The sequence below is a fragment of the Physella acuta genome, unplaced genomic scaffold (assembly GCF_028476545.2).
Source record: "Physella acuta isolate Inbredline_101_S28 unplaced genomic scaffold, ASM2847654v3 ptg001342l, whole genome shotgun sequence".
Lineage (NCBI taxonomy): Eukaryota > Metazoa > Mollusca > Gastropoda > Physidae > Physella > Physella acuta.
The window spans coordinates 22,501-42,283 of NW_026732857.1; the positions used below are offsets into that span (position 1 = coordinate 22,501).

At 33.8% G+C, this 19,783-nt stretch overlaps 2 protein-coding genes across 3 annotated transcripts in view; one reads left to right on the forward strand and one right to left on the reverse strand.

Annotated features, from left to right (window-relative positions):
- Positions 1–2,063, reverse strand: part of LOC131958607 (glutamate-rich protein 2) — a gene marked incomplete at its 3' end in the record, with an annotated part of 23,227 nt that extends 21,164 nt beyond the window's left edge. For both annotated transcript variants that reach the window (XM_059323723.1, XM_059323722.1), the window contains 1 exon segment: positions 1,920–2,063.
- A 1,454-nt stretch (positions 2,064–3,517) lies between these two features.
- On the forward strand, positions 3,518–18,500 carry LOC131958605 (zygotic DNA replication licensing factor mcm6-like). The gene is given in 20 exon segments (XM_059323721.1): positions 3,518–3,803; positions 4,537–4,679; positions 7,785–7,928; positions 8,096–8,206; positions 8,311–8,473; positions 8,942–9,064; positions 9,066–9,082; positions 10,646–10,758; positions 10,946–11,094; positions 11,218–11,368; positions 11,485–11,630; positions 11,760–11,840; positions 11,976–12,140; positions 12,252–12,407; positions 13,708–13,836; positions 15,141–15,302; positions 17,033–17,165; positions 17,245–17,424; positions 17,505–17,644; positions 18,341–18,500. Coding segments are annotated over 19 exon segments (2,478 nt in total). The 5' UTR covers positions 3,518–3,803; positions 4,537–4,587; the 3' UTR covers positions 18,464–18,500.
- The last annotated feature ends 1,283 nt before the right edge of the window (positions 18,501–19,783 follow it).

Consider the following 19,783-nt stretch of genomic DNA (forward strand, 5'->3'; position numbering starts at 1 on the left):
GTACCACATCAGAAGGAGTAACAGCTTCCCTGTCTATCTGCTTATTTGAACATATTGGCAATATGCTGTGATTTAAATCTGTATTGTTTGTTATTTGTTTTTTGTTACTTTTTATTATTAAATGTAAAAATTGTATCTTAAATTATTATGAATAATAATGATCATGCCTTTTTCTTGTCATTCTAAATTCACTGCCTTATTAATTAGTATAGTCCTAAACTCCTTCCCCTCCCCCCCCCCCCTCCACCATAGCCCTACATGTCAATTGCTGCGCCTTTTGTTTATTGTTATTTACTAATGTCATAGGCATAATTATTACAAATAATTAAATAAGTTTATCACCAAGCTTCTTTACTTATCATAACCAATAATATGCCCAGACTCGATACATGTAGCATTAGTTATACTAAGAAAAATGCCTATAACTTATTTATAGTATAAAGTGTAAGCCTTAAATATAAGTTAAATCTAAGTAGTTATGTGTGAAATGCTTGACACTAGTTAATGTAGGCCTAAGCTTCTTGCTTATCGTTTTTAATAGATAACTTGATCAATGTAATTCATCTAGTTTAAACAGTGCCACCAACAATTAAATTCTTTCCACCTTCGAAAACTACGCCATTGGCATTAGTGCACATATTTTATCGATAATAGGTAATGCGGTGTTAAACCGACGCCATGGCGTTGTCAAGGCTGAAGCACTAGCTCAATGATTTGACATGTATGATGACTCGTAAACAGATGTTGTGAATGTCATAAAACTATTATTATAATAATAATGTAATGGAGACTTAAAGCTAATGGCAAGACACTTAGAATGTGTTTAATACGTAAACTTATTTAAAATGTGACAGCACCATACAGGACATGTTCGCGAGATAAACTCATTAGAATCATGCAATCGATTTCGGCTTTAAGATTGTCATGATGCTGGTAATTTTCTCATTGAAACATATAATATGACTACACTAGAATATCTGTATCGAATATGTCTGAAAACTCCATTCCAACAGTGAGTTTCGGCATTCCTCAGAAAATCTTGAGTTTTTATAAAGACTGCATCAAAAAGTCTGGATGTGGTCGTACTAAATTGAAACAGCGGAAGTCGAAATGCCTAGCCTATAAATATTAAATACAATAAATTATATATATATATATATATATATATTATATATTATAGGGGGCCTAATGTTAATGTAGTAGAGGTCATATTATTATTAATAATTAATAATAATATTTATTATAATTATTAATTATTAATTATCATTATCATTATCAATATTATTATTTTATTATGAGATACAACTGTTAATTAGAAAATGTTGTTCTAACAGTTCTATTACCATATATTATATAGATCTAGGGTAATCTATCGTTTTGGGTACGTAAAATCGCCCGCGGCTATTAATGTACGAAAACGTTACCTCATTGTCAAGGCTGTAATAGAAGTATATTGTGATATGTTTGTGTCAAATATTATAGATAAATGAATAATAAACCTAAATCAATGGCTAAATATATCAATATAGGCCCGAAATTAACTTTAAACAGCAGTGTCTGCAAGCAAGATTTGCTATATAAACAGCAGCCATTTGTAAAATAGAGTGACTTCCGCCTGAATCTTGCGCTATAAGTCTATAAAAATAAAACTTTAACAAGATGGCTGCTATAGTAAATGAGCATGGTTGCATCTGTTGGAAACATCGCTGGTGTTCATTTATTACTGACAAGTTTTAATTCAATTGTTTAGAAACAGGTACATAAATGAAACAAGGAAACATTTTTGTATTTTTCAAAACATAAATCCTCCTCAAAATGTGAAATAATTATTAAAATGTAAGGAGTCACCTGTTTTTCACATTACTAGTCGCGGGCGATTTTACGTACCTAAAACGATAGATTACCAGATCTAGGCCTACTACTATAACTATAAAGTTACGCGCTTGTACTGGATCTACTAGATCTAGAGTTAGATACTAGATCTTAGATAGAACCCATGCTATTTCACTATTTCAGATTTCTGGCATCGAATGACGATCACTAACGACGCAGTCCTGATCTAACTAAATGTCAAAAAGTCAAAAAGAAATTAAAGGAACCGAAAAAGATTTTTCAATCAACGGTCTAATTTCATTTAAATAATTTGTTTATTGTCTAATTTCATTTAAATAATTTACTAATTAATTTATACATTTAAGGTAAATGCGCTATTTTTTTGTAAGAATATCAAGCTTAGTAAAGTGTTATTCATTTATGACGTCCACAAAAATTTCGAACTTAAGACTCTCCGCCCAGTCCATACGTGTCCACTTTTGACCAGAGTTTCTTCCAGACATCCCCGAAAAAAGTCTACCCCCCCACCCCCGAAAATTTCAAAAGCCCCCCCCCCCCGGAGAAAAAAGTCTGGAAGAAACACTGCTTTCGACGAACCCCCCCCCCCCCCCCTCCATTGTGGAGGTCCGCAAAAATTAGTAAATCTCTCAAACTATGCTGCCAGATTACTAATTCAATAACTTGAACTGCTGTGCTATTAATTGCTAATGTAGTATGGGTATTTGATATTTTGGGTAACATCTAGAATCTATATTACAAGACCTAAAACATTAAAAGTAGAGCCACGAAAGTGTTGACAATATAGAATATAGGTCTATTTTACTGATCAGATGGCGATACTAGAATTTATAGCGTAATTTCCATACTGGGATTGCGATTATTAATTCATTATTTCTGGATGGATGGATGAATGAATGAATGGATGTGTGTCCGTAGCTTTAACGCAGCTTTAAGTCGTATCTCCTCCTCAACGAAGCAATATCGAGGACTAGTTCCAAAGCAAATATGTTAAGCAAGTTCCGAGGATGATTGTGGGCCAAAAAAAATCCCGGAATTCCTTCCTGTATTTCCCGGAAAAGCCAAAAAACCTTGAAATTTCTGGATGTATAGATGTGTGTCCGCAGCTTTAAGTCGTATCTCCTCCTCAACGAAGCAATATCGCGGACTAGTTCCAAAGCAAATATGTTAAGCAAGTTCCGAGGATGATTGTGGGCCAAAAAAATTCCCGGAATTCCTTCCTGGATTTCCCGGAAAAGCCAAAAAACCTCGAAAAAAATGCAGTTTTTGGCTCATATCTCGGCAACCAGACCACTTAGCGACTTGAAACATTTACCAATTGATTCCTGCCATAATTTAGAACAATATTGCCGAAGAAAGTTTTCAAAAATACCCTTTAGTTGGGTCACAATTTTTTTTAAATTACATAAACACCTACAAACCGATCGTTCTCCTAGCTTGAACGCACCCCAGCATTATACGTCTTGTTTAAACTGAACATCGTGTAGGCCTACTCGTTAAAATAAAACTATTTCCGTTGATATATAACATAAGGTAATTGCGCTTAAATTGTCACTAGACTTTTTATTAACTTGTTTTCTCTTTAATACAGTGGATCTATGCAAGATGTAATGCAATCAAGTAAAAGTATATTATTATGTTCTTTCACGTTGAAGATGAGTGAATCGTAAGCATCGTACAAAGAACTGGCTATAGAAATCGTATATTACGCGTTAATACTATTGGTTTCTTTTCTAATAAGTGTTACACGATTTATCTTTTCCACTTACATACATAGGCATAAAGTGCCACCACCTTTTTCTTATTTTCTGATTTTTATCTATAGTCGATTATAATTACAGCTTGATGTTGTATGTTTTCTCTATCATTAGCAGGTTTACTTCATGGTGTTACCGCCCCCTTCCACCCATGTCGGGATATGTCACATTTGCTCTTAAAGACTATTTAACACTGTAATTAATCACTTAATAATTTAATTAAGTGGAATAATAATTTTCTGCGCAATGGTTTTTAGTCATGTAACTCTAGTGTAAATAAAAACATGTAAAGTACTATAATAATGCACTAAAAAGTAGAAGATAAACTAGATCTAGGCAGAGGCGTAGCGAGAGGGGTGCGGACCGCACCGGGTGACATCATTTAGGGGGGGTGACACCAAGGCAAAAAAATAGCAAAATAAATAGAGAAAAACTTGAGGGGGGGGGGGTACAAATCGAAAGTTTGAGGGGGGGGGGGCGGGTGGTGCAAATCGAAAGTTTGAGGAGGGGGGTGACACCATTAAGTGCGGCACCGGGTGACACCCGACCTCGCTACGCCACTGGATCTAGGCCTATACACTACTATTTAAATTACTATAAAGAAAAGCGTGGGTCTCTTCCTAAATTATAGTAAAGGTATCCAATAGATACTATAGTGGCCCACGCTTTTCTTTATAGTAATTTAAATAGTAGTGTATAATTTTTTTTTTTACTTTTTATTGCATTATTACATAAAAGCTTGTTATTAAAGTGTTTTTTTATGAATTTTTTTTATAGATCTAGATCTAGACTCTATTCTATATCTAGTATCTGAAATACCTTTTCTTACGGCAACAAAAATGCGAAACAAATCAGTTATACTGTCACGTGACCTAATTTGGCGGGGAAGTATTACTACCACTGAATAATATTAATACTTATCTTATAGGCCAACAACAAGCGATAAGCCGAACGGAGACAGGTTATTTCTTTCTGAAGAATGGAAAATATTGAACAAGCAGTTAGAGCCAACCAAGTAAAAGATCAAGTTGGTGAAAGATGTCAAAAATTATTTCAAGATTTTCTTGATGAGTGAGTTTTTACACAAATAATATTCTGGGCAGGGTAATCTTAGAAAATCTTAGATCTAACAACTAGAATCCTCTCTTTTTTTGGTAATCTATCGTTTTAGGTACGTAAAATCGCCCGCGACCAGTAGCGTAGCGGGGGGGGGGGGACATATGTCCCCGGGCGCCGACCTTAGGGGGCGCCAAAATGGGTTGTAAAAATTAATTGAAAGGTTGAGGGGGTGCAAATCGAAAGTTTGAGGGGGGGGGGGGGGGTGCAAATCGATAAGTTTGTCCCCGGGCGCCGGGAAGGGTCGCTACGCCTCTGCCCGCGACTTGTAATGTGAAAAACAGGTGACTCCTTAAATTTTAGAAATTATTTCACATTTTGAGGATTTATGTTTTTTAAAATACAAATACATTGTCATGTCACATACAAGTCATTGGTTATTCGGCGAGGATAAACCACACTAATCGTTATCCAAGCTGCGACCACCCCCATTTCACCTCTCAGGTTGCTTTAATAGACTTAGCTATAGTATTTACAGTGTAGCTAGTCTCATAACGCGAGTTGAATTACCTCCCCTGACCCGCTTTTTTATGGCCACTTTCTAGTTCGTTTTTTTCGATCGCGTCTCGGCACTGTTGCTAAAAATAGCATTCGCGCAATACCATACGGGTAAATCTGTTTGGCGTCTGCTACACGTGATAGATCGTTGAATGGCCGACAAGCTGATATAAAAATTATTGCGACCGGATGCGATTTTCGTGGAAATTGAGCTAGATTTAGCAAAAGATAGCTATATTTGTGTAAAATATTATTTATAATTCTACTTACACAGATATTTTGATAACTGCAGTTCAGCCGTCCATTTTTCTTTTAAAATGTATCTTTAGAATTTCTGTACCTTTTGGCAATCGGTCAGGAGCATTTGCGCACTAAACCCACCCCCCTACGGCAGTTCCGATTTTTTTCCCAGTGAACTCGTACTGACCTCCCACATAGCTAAGATAGAACATTGATTTTGATGGGAAAGCCTCTAAATCTGTATTCCTACTAGAGATCTAGAAATAAATCTAGATCATGGAGTTTTTATAATGACTTTTAAATTGAATGTCTCCAGTTTAAGATATTTTTTTTTCAAAACATAGCTACTTTTAGTACTATATTTAAGTATTTCAAACCCTTTTGGTAGTTTTTTCTTAAACTTAGACCTAGATCTAGTGATTAGATATCTATATTTTGTACTTATAACTTGCAGGCCTATTAAAATAATAATAAAACAGTTTGCTTGATAACTTCATTAGGTCATTTCATAAACACAAATGTTATAAACATATAAAAAATCACAAAACCATAGGTAATATCTGAATTCTGTAGCCTACCTTACATTTAGGCTAATACTGAATTAAAAAGAAATTACATTAAGGTTTGAAATTAATACAACTTGTAATTAAGAAAGAAAGCTTCAATTCCAAATACTACAAGATATAATAACAAACAATGAAACAAATTCAAAGCTTTTTTCAACCCATTTAGTCGAAAAGATTTTTATTTTTTCCGATACTGACCAAAATAAGTTTTTAAAGCTTAGGCCTAATGTTTTTACAAAGATAACTCAATTTTATTAGGCCCCTGTAAACATTAATTAAGATTCCTCTGTAGACAAAGCAATCTATTTGGCAGATGAAGTAGAGTTCATGTTTCTTGACCTCGGCATATGAAGTGATTGTCCGTGTGGTCAGCGATATTCACGGCCGCCTTTACTTTTTACCTTTAATTTCCCCAATGTATATCAGGTACCCATCAGAAATGGGTGGACTCTAATTGAATTTTATTAAACAAACATTTTGATATAGGCCTAGATCTATAATCTATAACATTCCAAACAACATCTGTTCTGTAGAATTTACCTTTCTGCTTCCAAATGCGGTATTTTCCAATTGAAAATTCATCACAAAACATACAATAAATTATATAAATGGCATTTTATAAATTTATATAAACTATTTACTTTCACCTTGGTGTAAAAGAATGTAGGTATAAGCAAACTGATTTCAATAGTAAGAAAGAATCATGTCTTTTCTTGCTTACTAGCTTTAAAACAAGTGAATTTGACTTTTTACCTGCGTTTTTGGTCGCGCTTCTATATATTTTATTTGCGACACTAAAAAAATTATATTTAATCAACCAATTATGCTAAATTAATAAAATTGGTACTGTTGGATTGCATTTTTAAAGCTCTACAATTATATGCTATTCTTTTTATAATTTGAAGAAAATTGAATTTTTATGAGACTAACTATACAGTGTCCCGCACCTATGTAGAAACTATTTATAGTTAACCTAATTATAAACTGCTTTGATTGGTTGGTTTTATTCGTTGATCCCGGACCTAGTGTTTTCATCAGGGGGAACTGGGATCACCGGCTGACGTCATACCTCAACTTAAAAGTTTAAAAACTTGTCTTCCAGAAGGTGAAAACAAAAGAATTTTACCTGGATATATCTAGAAATGGACATGCGTACAGCAGATACCGGTAGTTTCGTATAAAACATCCAAACAATTATTATACAAAGCAATAAACAGACGATGATCGCTTTGTGGCTTGACCACGCAGTAAAAATCTACTCTAGTAATAGGCTACCCAGTTTTTTTAAATTAAAACTGTCAGTAGGGGGGGGGTAGCGGATACTGGTTTTCTATATTTTTTAAAGAATTTTTTTCATTTTCGTTTGGAGGTGAAAGGGGAAGAAACAGTTGAGATGCCTGAAGAAAATTTATAGGCATTGTATAGGCCTAGATTAGGCCATTCGATTCACAGCTTCCGGTTTGTTGTTTTGAAGTCATCTCACGGCTCATGCGCTTACCAAAAAAGGCGACCAGTTTCGCTTTCACTGTGTGGTAGAGGGACAAAACATAATAATGATTATGAAACCATCGGTAATTTTAAACATCGGAACTATCCGTTTCTATTTAAGTCCGTCCATTAGTGTGTGGGTGGTTCTGAAATCATTTCTTAGTAAACTGACATGTGATTTTTAATAAAAATTTCTTGACATGAACTTAGTATTTCACAATGGTTCTATTTTGTCATAAATATTAGCTTGGTCATTTCATTCCATTAGGTTTCAAATAGATGGGGAGAGTAAATACTTGTCAGCTGTCCAAGACTTAATAAGACCAGAAAGAAACACGCTGACTGTCAGCTTTGAAGATGTAGAATCTTATAATCAACAGCTAGCAACAACTATTTTAGAAGAATATTATAGGTAAGTAAAAAATCCATTTTATTTCTATTTTAGAAAAGAAGTTTTCCAGTTTAATTGGGGAGTACTTTTAAAAGTATATTTTAAATCATTTCTTTTTTTTTTTACCCTTAAAGATGTTTTATAAGACGATCAGTGATATTTTGAATTTTTTTAATCTGCATTTTCAGAGTATACCCGTTTTTATGTCGAGCTGTGCGCAATTATGCAAAAGATTGGGGCCAAATTCCAACAGGGAAAGAATTTTATTTAAGCTTGACAGATGTACCAACAAGATTAAAGTAGGTTACTACTAGATTAATGTGTATGATAGTTTTTAGAATTTTCAAAAACACAGTTGATTATAATTGATTTTTGAAACTGTAAATGATTGATGTTATTTCAGGGTTAGAGAGTTAACAACTGTTAAAATTGGATCCTTGCTTCGTATAACTGGTCAAGTAGTCCGTACACACCCTGTTCATCCCGAGCTTGTCAGTGGAACTTTCATGTGTTTGGATTGTCGTACAATTATAAAAGATGTTGAACAACAGTTTAAGTATACTCAGGTAATTTTATTTTTAAAAATGGCTTATGATAGATAACCAATCCGATTCCCAGAACTATCTTTAGGGTCAATTTTCATCAGTATTCAAAGTAACAAATATTGACTTAATATATATCAGTTTAGTTGCTTAACAATCAAGAAATTTAAACTGAAAATAAATAACACCAGACAATTACATAACATTCAAATTGGAGGTTACACTAAATGCAGGTACATTTAAACATCCATGAAATTCACAAATTATATACTAATGTACTCTGTAGTGCTTCTTTACAATTTTCATCATTGAAGTTAATTTAAAAACTGCAAATAATCATAGGTACTAAGCAACTGCTCCCCAGGGGCTATAAAAAAAATGCTGAATGAATGACTAAGCATCTTTAGTGGGTGGTCACATTTATGCTTTCTTTCTGCTTGTTATACAAGTATGTAGTATCATAGCTTTATTTTAATTTTAACTTTCTTACAGCCTTCCATTTGTCCAAATCCAGTTTGTGCTAACAGATCAAGGTTTTTGTTAGATGTTAACAAGTCCAGATTTGTTGATTTCCAAAAGGTTAGAATACAGGAGACACAGGCAGAGTTACCACGGGGGTAGCATTCCCAGAAGGTATGAAAACCATACTTTCAATTCTTTTAGTTTATGTGTTATCTTCTGTATGGAAATTGGAGGTAACTATTTTAGCACTTTTGAGCCTCGCTTGTTAACCTTTTCAAACAGTTGATTTCACAACCATGAGTCAAAGTACACAATAACATGTATCATGTATAATGTTTCAAAATTACTAGCATAGCTTCAATTTTTTATATTTCTGGGTTTCTAGTTAAAAAAAAGAAGTTAAAGCCTAATTTCAAGCTCCTGAATATTTTGCTGCTTATATTATTTCACCAGCAGTAGTATTTCTGTTAATAAACTGTTAGTCTAGTGTTTTATATAACATCCTATTCTTAGCTGACACTGATGAAATCTAAAACAACTATTTTTTTAATTTGGTGAAGATAATTTGTAAGTTTTCATGAATTCTATACATAAAGCTTTTAAAAAATATATACATATGCACGGGTGCCACTTTCCGGGATATCTCTGATTTCTGGATTCAAGAATCATATTTTTTTTTTCCCTTTCCGGATTTGCAAGATTTGAGTTTAAAAATTTCCGGGTTAGCTGCTGTTTTAAAAAAAAATTAAGATCGTTTTAAGTCTGAAAATTTTGGCATGGTTAAAATTGTCGTTATCGTCAAGGCTCCCGCTAATGGCCCTTTCCGCCTTCACACATGCGTCGACAGTACATATCCACTTCTGTATAAACTTAGAGTTAACATTGTTACGCCGTCACTTTCGTGGCCTTTGTCTACCCGAAATCAGCAGATGTTTCTGTCACTGGGACCTTAGATGGTCTTCTAGGTCTATCCTAACTTACTGTAACCTCGCACTATAGTATAGTGGTGGATCTAGATCTCTAACTATTAACCAACAAGATTTCCTAATGCCAGTAGGTTTTTTTATTACGTTCGTGAAAACACTAACAGCAAATTACGTCACCGACAACCTCACGCGTGCGCCATGTTAGAAAACAAACTTTAGCCGTTATTTCGCGTTTAGAAATTTTTTTAATACATTATAGTAATTGATTGATATTTCTACATATTTCTGTATCACCAACAGAAGACAAAAGTGTGACTAAAGTATTACAAAGTATTAGTAACATAAACAATTGTTTTATATTTTGGTTTACATGCATGGGGGGGGGGGGGGGAGTTCTAGAGTAACATTTTATGGGGTAGGCCTAGAGATGGACTAACATTGTTAACTAATTTTTTTTGTATGCACAATCCTTTAAATATTAATTTTCATTTGAAGCTTGTTACAAGGAAAATAAAGGCATGTATATTGAACATGATATGAATCAAATGTCTAAAAAATTAATGAGATAATAGTCCATTTTATTTTGAAATTCCGCGCGAAATCAAGTTTCAGGGTTTTAAAATTTTAGTTTCAGGATTGGTAAAATTTTGGGATTGATTTTCAGGATTCATTTTAAAAAATGAGTGGCACGCCTGCATATGCTAATTTATTGTTAACGAATGACCTTTTCTACAGGTATATTAAATTATTTACCTACTTGCCTGTATATTTGGCATTTCAGTAACTTAATATTTTTTTTAAATTTAAGCGTGGAAGTTATTTTGCGAGCAGAGGCTGTTGAAATGGCTCAAGCAGGAGATAGATGTGATTTCACAGGGACACTTATAGTTGTCCCTGATGTTGGTTCAATGTCACTACCAGGTTAACTTTTTATTTTTATTTTCCCTTTAAAAATCTTTTAATTCAAGATTTTATCAACATAAAATGCAAGGAAGTCAAGGCAGGCTAATAATTACTAAATTTGTAATAAAAGTAGGTTGAAAAGCAAAGCAAGTGATATTTAAAGAGCATTACTAATTACTAAAACTGATCTGTATTTTAAATTTAGGAGTTAGAGCTGAAACTTCTGCTAAAGTTAATCAAGGTACTGAAGGCTACGAAACTGAAGGTGTGAGAGGCTTGAAAACTTTGGGTGTCAGGGATTTAACTTATCGTCTTGCATTTTTGGCATGTACTGTTATGCCCAGCAGCTCCAGGGTAATTTTGTTTCCTCTTATCTCTCTCCTCTTCTCTCTTTCTCTCTCCCCCCCCCCCCCCCCAATTAAAAAAAAAACACTGTTGACCAACTTTAACAGAAATGGTTTATCTTTGATTTTTCAGTTTGGTGGTCAGACATTTCGTGAGGAGGATTTGACAGCAGAGGCCTTAAAAAAGCAAATGAGTGATGATGAATGGCAGACTGTATATGATATGAGCCAAGATAAAAATTTGTATCAAAATTTTTGTTCTAGCCTTTTCCCTACAATTCATGGTAAGCTTCATTTTAGTTAACTACAGTACCAAAAAAAAAGCAGGATACTTATTTTAGAAATATAGAAATTGGAACTTTTCAAAATGTAAACGATTATTATTTTTAAAAAACTACAGGCAATGATGAAATCAAACGAGGGATTTTATTAATGATGTTTGGTGGAGTACCAAAGGTAACATTAGAAAAAACACATCTTCGAGGAGATATAAACATTTGTATTGTTGGTGATCCAAGCACAGCCAAGTCACAGTTCTTAAAACAGGTATGCACATTAAAACCACAATGTCATAATTAGAAACAAACTTGATAGCCTAAGTCTGAATCATAGCCTCTTATTTACATAACTTTTATTAATTTACCAGAGATTGACAATTTAAACACATTTTGTTAGGTTGAAGAGTTCAGTCCAAGGGCGGTTTACACCAGTGGAAAAGCAAGCAGTGCAGCTGGACTTACTGCTGCAGTTGTTAGAGTATGGCACATTTTATTTGAAAATACATTTTTTATCATTCTGATTGAATAACTAAAAGTAGCAAAGCAGATGCTGCTTAGATTTTGATTTTTTAGGTCAGGTTACTATTTTTATTTAAAAAAAAATTATTTTTAGGATGAAGAGTCTCATGAGTTTGTTATTGAAGCTGGTGCACTTATGTTGGCTGATAATGGGGTTTGTTGTATTGATGAGTTTGATAAAATGGATCCACATGACCAAGTTGCAATTCATGAAGCCATGGAGCAGCAAACTATCTCAATTACAAAAGCTGGAGTTAGGGTAAGGTGTAAAATTTATTATGTTCTTGTAAAAATTTGTAATCTTTTTAGGAAATAAATTTTATTTGAAGATGAAAGACCTGCAAGTTATAAGTAAGATGATGTTTTACAGGCAACTCTGAATGCAAGAACTTCAATTTTAGCTGCAGCAAATCCATTAGGCGGACGTTATGACAGAACTAAATCATTGAAACATAACATTAACATGTCTGCCCCTATAATGTCGAGATTTGATTTGTTCTTCATTTTGGTAGATGAATGTAATGAGGTATGTTAACCATTTCATAAATGTTTTAAGGATAGAACATTTTAAATATGTAATGTTTTTCCCCACGTTTTCTTTAACTTGCTTTCTCTGTGTCTTTCTGTGTTTGTTTGTCTTTCCAATCAAATCTTGCGATCGAAATTTCTGGCACTTCCCAGTTAGCTAGCGCGCTGAAATTTTCAGGGAAGCTTTCTTTTGGATGACCATAGAATATGCAATTGTTATTATTACTAAATTGATCAATGGAAACATTTTATTGAGCATTTTAGACCGCTATATAATCTATATATATAATTCTCCTCTGCGAGCCATTAGAAAAAAAACCAGCGACGCGTACCTCGCGTGCAGTGAAGCGAACGATCCCACGTTGCCACAGGCTTAGGGGCAAATAATTTACTTTGAACCGAGTTTAAACTTACAGGATGTAGGCCAGTTTGGGGGAGACGATATGGTCGAGTGGTTGGGCACACGATTGCTATCCCACTCGACACGGGTTCAAATCTATGTGTTCTAGTCAGTAACGTATTCACACAACGATTTTTTTTTCGAGTTGTCTTTTTACGAGTTGTCTTTTTACGAGTTGTCTTCGTTTACCCAAAAAAAAGTGAAAAGATAAAATCGATAGCAAGATTTTAATGCAAACAGTCAAAGACTAAAAAGTAGAAAATAATAATCATTAAAAAAGTTTTTAAAAACCCACGTTTTCTGATTGAACTAAAAAGTAGAAAATAAATACTATACATCACAATAATGCAAGCGATCACTCTACTATAAGCGATCAAAAACGTGGGGCGCCGTGATTTTCTTACAGTTTCTAATACTGTTGACTCTCTACAAGCTCCCTAATAAAAGTCAATAGTATTATCTAATCAATAGTAATATAACTTTTACTTCGGCGCCCCACGTTTTTGATCGCTTATAGTAGAGTGATCGCTTGCATTATTGTGATGTATAGTATTTATTTTCTACTTTTTAGTTCAATCAGAAAACGTGGGTTTTTAAAAACTTTTTTAATGATTATTATTCAAAAATCCAATAAACTCATCAGACAACATTTTCCAGTATTCATGGATGTAGTAAGTCAATACTAGGTGATTTTAATTTACTTATAATTTACTAATAATTTATAATTATAATTTCTCATGGGTAGCTTCTCTTAGTTTCACGCAGATATGTTCCTAAGATGATCTCTAAATATTACCTATATTTGTAGAGAAAAAAATTGTTTTTAGTTTGCTTAGTAATTAATTTTATTTTTTTACAAATATGTTAGGTGAATCTGAATGTTTACTGCATTGTTTAGGTAACTGATTATGCCATCGCTCGTCGAATTGTTGATTTGCACAGTCGATCTGAAGAATCCATCACCAGAGTTTACTCAGTTGAGGATATGCGTCGATACATTATGTTTGCTCGTCAGTTTAAACCTAAGGTAATTTTTTGTTGTGTATCTTGTAGTGAATGAGTTTAGTCCAGTTCTCCCACTAGGTTAGCGTAGCTTAGTTCTGTACAGTTAAATTGCCACTGTATCTTAGTTTGTGTACTTGTACGTGTATTTTTGTGTTAACAATCCATTGTTTCATTTAGTCTTGTTTTGTAATCAGTTTGTGGTTGTTGGTCTTATATGTTGCGCTATGCGCTGGATAACCCATAAAGTATGTTCACAACATATAATTGGTGGTTCCATCTGTGATTAGTTCTGGACTGTTTTTTGTGTCTACCCATGAAGTTAGGTCTATTCTCGCTAGTGTGTACAGTGGTAGAGTTTTAGTAGTGTCGTTAAACTTTGGTCAAAATGGACACTGAGGAGAAGACTGAGAGAGGGGAAAGATACCTCTCTCGTGAAGCTCATAGGCTCAGGTTAGGACAGGGTCCGGCAACATGCCCTCTCCCTTAAAGATGCTGCAATGCAGTTAACCATTTTCTGCCCTGTTCATCAGAACTAATTTCCTTCCTCTGCAAAAAGATGACGCATTTTTCAACCATGGCACTTTTTCAAAATATAATTTTATTTAAAAATAACTACTTGATTTAAGCACAAATTAAAGCAATATACACAAACCTGGTCCAAGTTGCATGAGGTTAAATAGCTTCATAATTTACTAATAATTAATAAAAATAACAATAATCCCAGAATAACATAAACAAAACACTACTTCTAACATTATTTCTATTAAAAAATCATTTTAAATGTCCAAATATAAACGTAGTCACTTGAGCTTCTTTCCTTTTCAATAGTTAAATTATAACTAAAGCATGATTCAACTGCAGAGGCATTTTAATTAGATTTAATTTCACTAATTATATTGCCTGTAATTTTGAGAGAAACAATTCTATAAAACAAAAAAATCTTAGAAAATGAACCACAAGTGATAGAACAATCAGAAAACAAACAAAACTTATTTGGCGCTTCCGACGGTATCTTCAAAATCTCGTTACCATCAAAACTTCCACTGCTACGCGTAAATTTTCGTACTATACACAGTAGGGCAGGCACATCTGCCTGTAAAGGGTTAAATGCCATCGAAATCAATAAGTTGGAATTGGAGATGTTGATGTGTTGATGTTACTAAAGGATATGAAGCCCCCTCCAACCATTGGTGCAGTGGCTATGAAGCCATCCGTGTCAACATTATCTCAAGAGAACCCAGAGTTCTTTAAAAAATTGAAAAGTGAATTTATTGTCAAGTAACTAGCAATATAATATATACACATACTTCCACTTCTTCAAACCAGATCAGCCCAGAGTCACGAGATTATATGGTCGAAGAATACAAGCGCTTACGTCAAAGGGACAGCACAGGGACAGGTTCGTCGTCATGGAGAATTACAGTTAGACAATTGGAAAGCATGATTCGCCTTTCTGAAGCAATGGCTAGGATGCACTGTCAAGATGAGGTGAGTTTTATTAAAACTGGCTACCATTTTTCACTTGTCTGTGTTGATTTTCTTTATGAATATTGTTCGTCGTTTTTATTTTTGTCTAAGCTTAAAATAGTTAAGCATAGTAATGAGATTGCAAGAATACTATGCTAAACATTTTAATCTTATGGTCATTGATGCATTTCTCACTTCTCTAATCCTTAATAGTAAAAGAACAGCAACTGAGTAGCAAAATACTAGCATAAGAGGTGGCTTATGTGCTGTGTATGTATGTCATGAGGTGAAATAAAAAAACACAACCAGGGCTGCCTAGTCATACATTTTTGCCCGTAACTTTACGATTTTGACACCCAGGTTACGGAATTATGATTATGCCATAAAGATTACACTTTTGCAATCAGTTATTATCTAGCAAAGAAATTTTTTTTCTGGTGGTAACTTAATGTTCCCGGTCTGAGTTTTATATTTAGCTAGTTAAAATTCCCCTTTCCGCCCATGTCATGGGAGGCGGCAGTCGTGTCTATATTGTGAACTATTGACCCTACGAGTGGTCTGTATTACCTCAGGAGCCGGTGCTATCCGTAGATTAAAAAAAGATAGTCTGTGGCCTAAATTATTGATAGTCAAGTCGTGCATGGAAAATATCTCCATTAAAATTAAACCTACTTCTATATCTACTTTTTTTTTTTTTTTTTCAAGAAAATAAACAGGTTGTAAATAATAAAAGAGTAGCCTAAACTATGTAGACATTATTATAATTATTCCACTTTTTTTTTAAACAAAAAAATCGTGTCCTGTTCCGCCAACCTTTTTTTTGTTGAAGTTTGTTCAGCTTTTTGAAAGAAAAAAAAATTATTAAAGAAAAGTAATCGAATTTAAAAAACAAGGTAATTAAAAAGTCTAGTGACAATTTTAGCGCAATTTCCTTATGTTATCTAAAAATAGCTCTGTCGTAGCGTAAATCAAGAGCAGGGTTGGTAAAACCATTGGTTAGTTATTAAAACGTTTTTTATTAATTTTTTTCAGTATTTTACATGTTTTATTTACAATAGAGTTACATGACTAAAAACCATTGCGCGCCTACTGAACGTAATGGCGCAGCCATGGAACGCGATGGCGCAGCTATTGAACGTGATGACGCGTGTGGTGTGGTTGGAAAAAATGCCTACTAATTCGGTCCAAATTTTAATTAATTCAAAAAATTTTTTGTGACCGAACGAAAGGATATTTTTGAAAACTTTCTTCGGCAATATTGTTCTAAATTATGGCAGGAATCGATTGGTACATGTTTCAAGTCGCTTAGTGGTCTGGTTGCCGAGATATGGGCCAAAAACTGCATTTTTTTGAGGTTTTTTGGCTTTTCCGGGAAATCCATGAAAGAAACCCGTAATTTTTATGGCCTATGTTCATCATGGTAACTTGCTTAACATAATTGCTTTTGGAACTAGTCATCGATATTGCTTCGTTGAGGAGGAGATACTACTTAAAGCCCGGACACACATTCATCCATACATTCATTCATCCATCCATTCCCAGAAATGACGAGTTAATAAACGCAATTCTCCAGAATGGAAATTGCGCTAAAAAGAGCAGGAAAAATCAATCATCTACCCTTGACACACGTTTCCTAGTTTGCTCTCAGCTTTAATTCTTTTAACCATAAAAAGACATTAAGCTTTATGTATTATACTTTTGTTTTACTAATTGAACTGATTATTTGTCATTTTTGTTTGTATTAATCACAGGTTCAACCTAGACATGTCAAAGAAGCATTTCGTCTTCTAAATAAGTCTATTATTCGTGTTGAACAACCAGATATTCATTTAGAAGATGACTTACAAATGGCACAAGAAGAAATTACAGTTGATGAGAATACAGGTTTGTTTAAAAACACTCTTTTTTGTGTTAAATCTTATAACAATTGAAAAATATTTACTAGCATTGTGTTTTTTCTAAGTACCCACAGAAAAATCTCAAGAGATTATTTCAAAGTTGCCAGATGACGCCAGCATTGAAAGTGTTGCTGTACCTCCCCCTGCTGCTCACTCTAAAGCAACCATGCGATTGACATATGAGGATTACAAACACATGGCTAATTTACTGGTCCTACATATGAGAAAGAATGAGGAAGAATCAGGTTTGTTAGCTCAGATAATTTATTAAGAAGTCTAGGAATCTAAGTGACATAAAATAAAATTTCATGAATTTTTATATTAGGTGAAGATGAAACTGGTCTTAGAAAAAGTGATGTCATCAGTTGGTATTTAACTGAGATTCAAGATGAAATTCAGTCAGAGGATGAATTGATAGAAAAACGAATTTTGGTTGAAAAAGTAATTGATCGTCTTGTTCATCATGTAAGTTGTTACTTTCATTTGAAGTAAAAAAAAATTTTATTAAGGGAAACCTTGCTTGTCTGAAGCTACTTAGCATACAAAATATGTTTATAACAGAAAAGTGAAGTTTACAAATATCCACAGATTTCCAAATAAATATTTCCATGAAACCTGCCCTCAAGAAAATGCTTTCAACCTTCACACAAACTAAATATATTGTACTTGTGCATTTGAACAGCTAGGGTTGTTCTAATTCGCTTATTTTCATTTTGGAACTAGAGGTAAAATAAAAAGCAAAATTGCCTTAACGCACATGCCCCTTTGTGCTTTTCTGCCAGGGATTTCTAGGTGTATTGGAAATACTTGACTTCGTAAATGTTTTTAGAATTAGAATTTTTTAAAAAGTCTTCTCAAAAACATAGGTTATACTGCAAACATGGGCAGGGATATTCCTGTGGATCCCTTAATCATTCACAATCACTTTGGTTCCAATTAGCTATTTGCTGTAGGACTATATTAATAGAGGCTTAAACTAAAATACTAGACATGTGAACATATCTGAATCTGTTGGGGGATTGTGTTGCTAGACCTAGTGATGTTTTTAGGTGGGATCTATAGATGAGCAGTTTTTGCGTTTGACTTTTATCTCACATTCATAACTTCAAGTTTTGATTTCTATTACCTACAAGTAATAATTCACTAACATACATATTTCAGGATCATGTGCTGATCCAATTAACACAGACAGGCCTTAAACCTCGGACTGGACAGGAGAGTGAATTGGTGAAAGAAGATGATCCTATACTTGTTGTCCACCCAAATTACATTATTGACAGTTAAATCATGTCATGCTATTAAATTTTGTACATACTGAAAATGCTACTTGTAATATTTTAAAATACTGTATTAGTTTCCTCTTGTTCTTTTTGTATGGTAGTAGTCTAAATAATTTAACTGGATTATTTTAGTAAGAACATTAAAAACACAGCACCCCATTACAAATATTCAATTACCAATTCAACATTTATTGAAGTAAACAATTTTCACATTTTAATATAAAAAAATTCAACTGAAATTGATTTTTCAAAGGAGCCCAATTATCACTTGTTACCAGTATCAATTTGGCAATGTTTACCAATACACAAAACTGTTGTAGCTAAAATAAAATTTGAAATGAATGTGCTTTTCCTCTACCTGCTAGAATTGGGCCGAAAATGTCCAAAAATTTTAATGAAATTAAGATTCTCTACTTGCTAGCTAATTGTCAAACGTCAATTTTTTAATAGTTTTGTATATGGTTTGGTAAAAAAAAATAATTAAAATGAATTCACAATCATAAATGAATTGCTTCATTATTGTTATGTATTTATTACTATTGTACCAGTTGCAACGTGGATTGAAGAAAATCAATGATACGCCGCTATTTAGTTTTTTTTTATTTTCTACTTTTCAGTAATTCATAATTTGTGAATTCGACAGTACCAATGCTGCCACTGAAAATATTTGCTTTAAAACCCTATCAGTAGGTCGTTAAGAACAATACTACCCTCACCCGTGAAAGCAGCCTCCTCTTAGTTACCTCCCCTAAGTTTAAAATCTTCAAACTAAATTATCTGCCCCTAATAGCCGTCACTAAACCCGGCTCTACACTCTACGATTGTAAACATTTAGCGTGAACCACAGCTCACCAGACCATGTAGGGGTGGGGTGGTAGGGAGCGCGCTTACAGCTTGTTTTCTAGCGTCTCCAAGAAGAGAAATATATATATATATATATAGATTTTTCAGTAGTTCATATTTTGTGAATCCGACACTACCAATGCTACAACTGAAAATAGTTTGCTTTAAAACACAATCAGTAGCTAGTGAAGGACGATTATCTCACATTGCACTCATCTTACCCCGTTAAAGTTGCTATCCGTGACAACAATGAATATTGTTATTACCTCCCCTTAGTTTCAAATCGTTTTCTTCTTTTCTTTCTTCTTTTTCGTTCTTAATTTTTAGTGTTGAAGTATCGAGTCTTATCTGACAGGGTTTGAACTCGAGAGACTATTTCGAATTTATCAACCATGAGCTTTTATGACAATTAAGGATACGTGTCTTTTTTTGGATTTGCTTCCATAGTCTTTGTCCAACCAAGGACAAACTACAAGGCCTC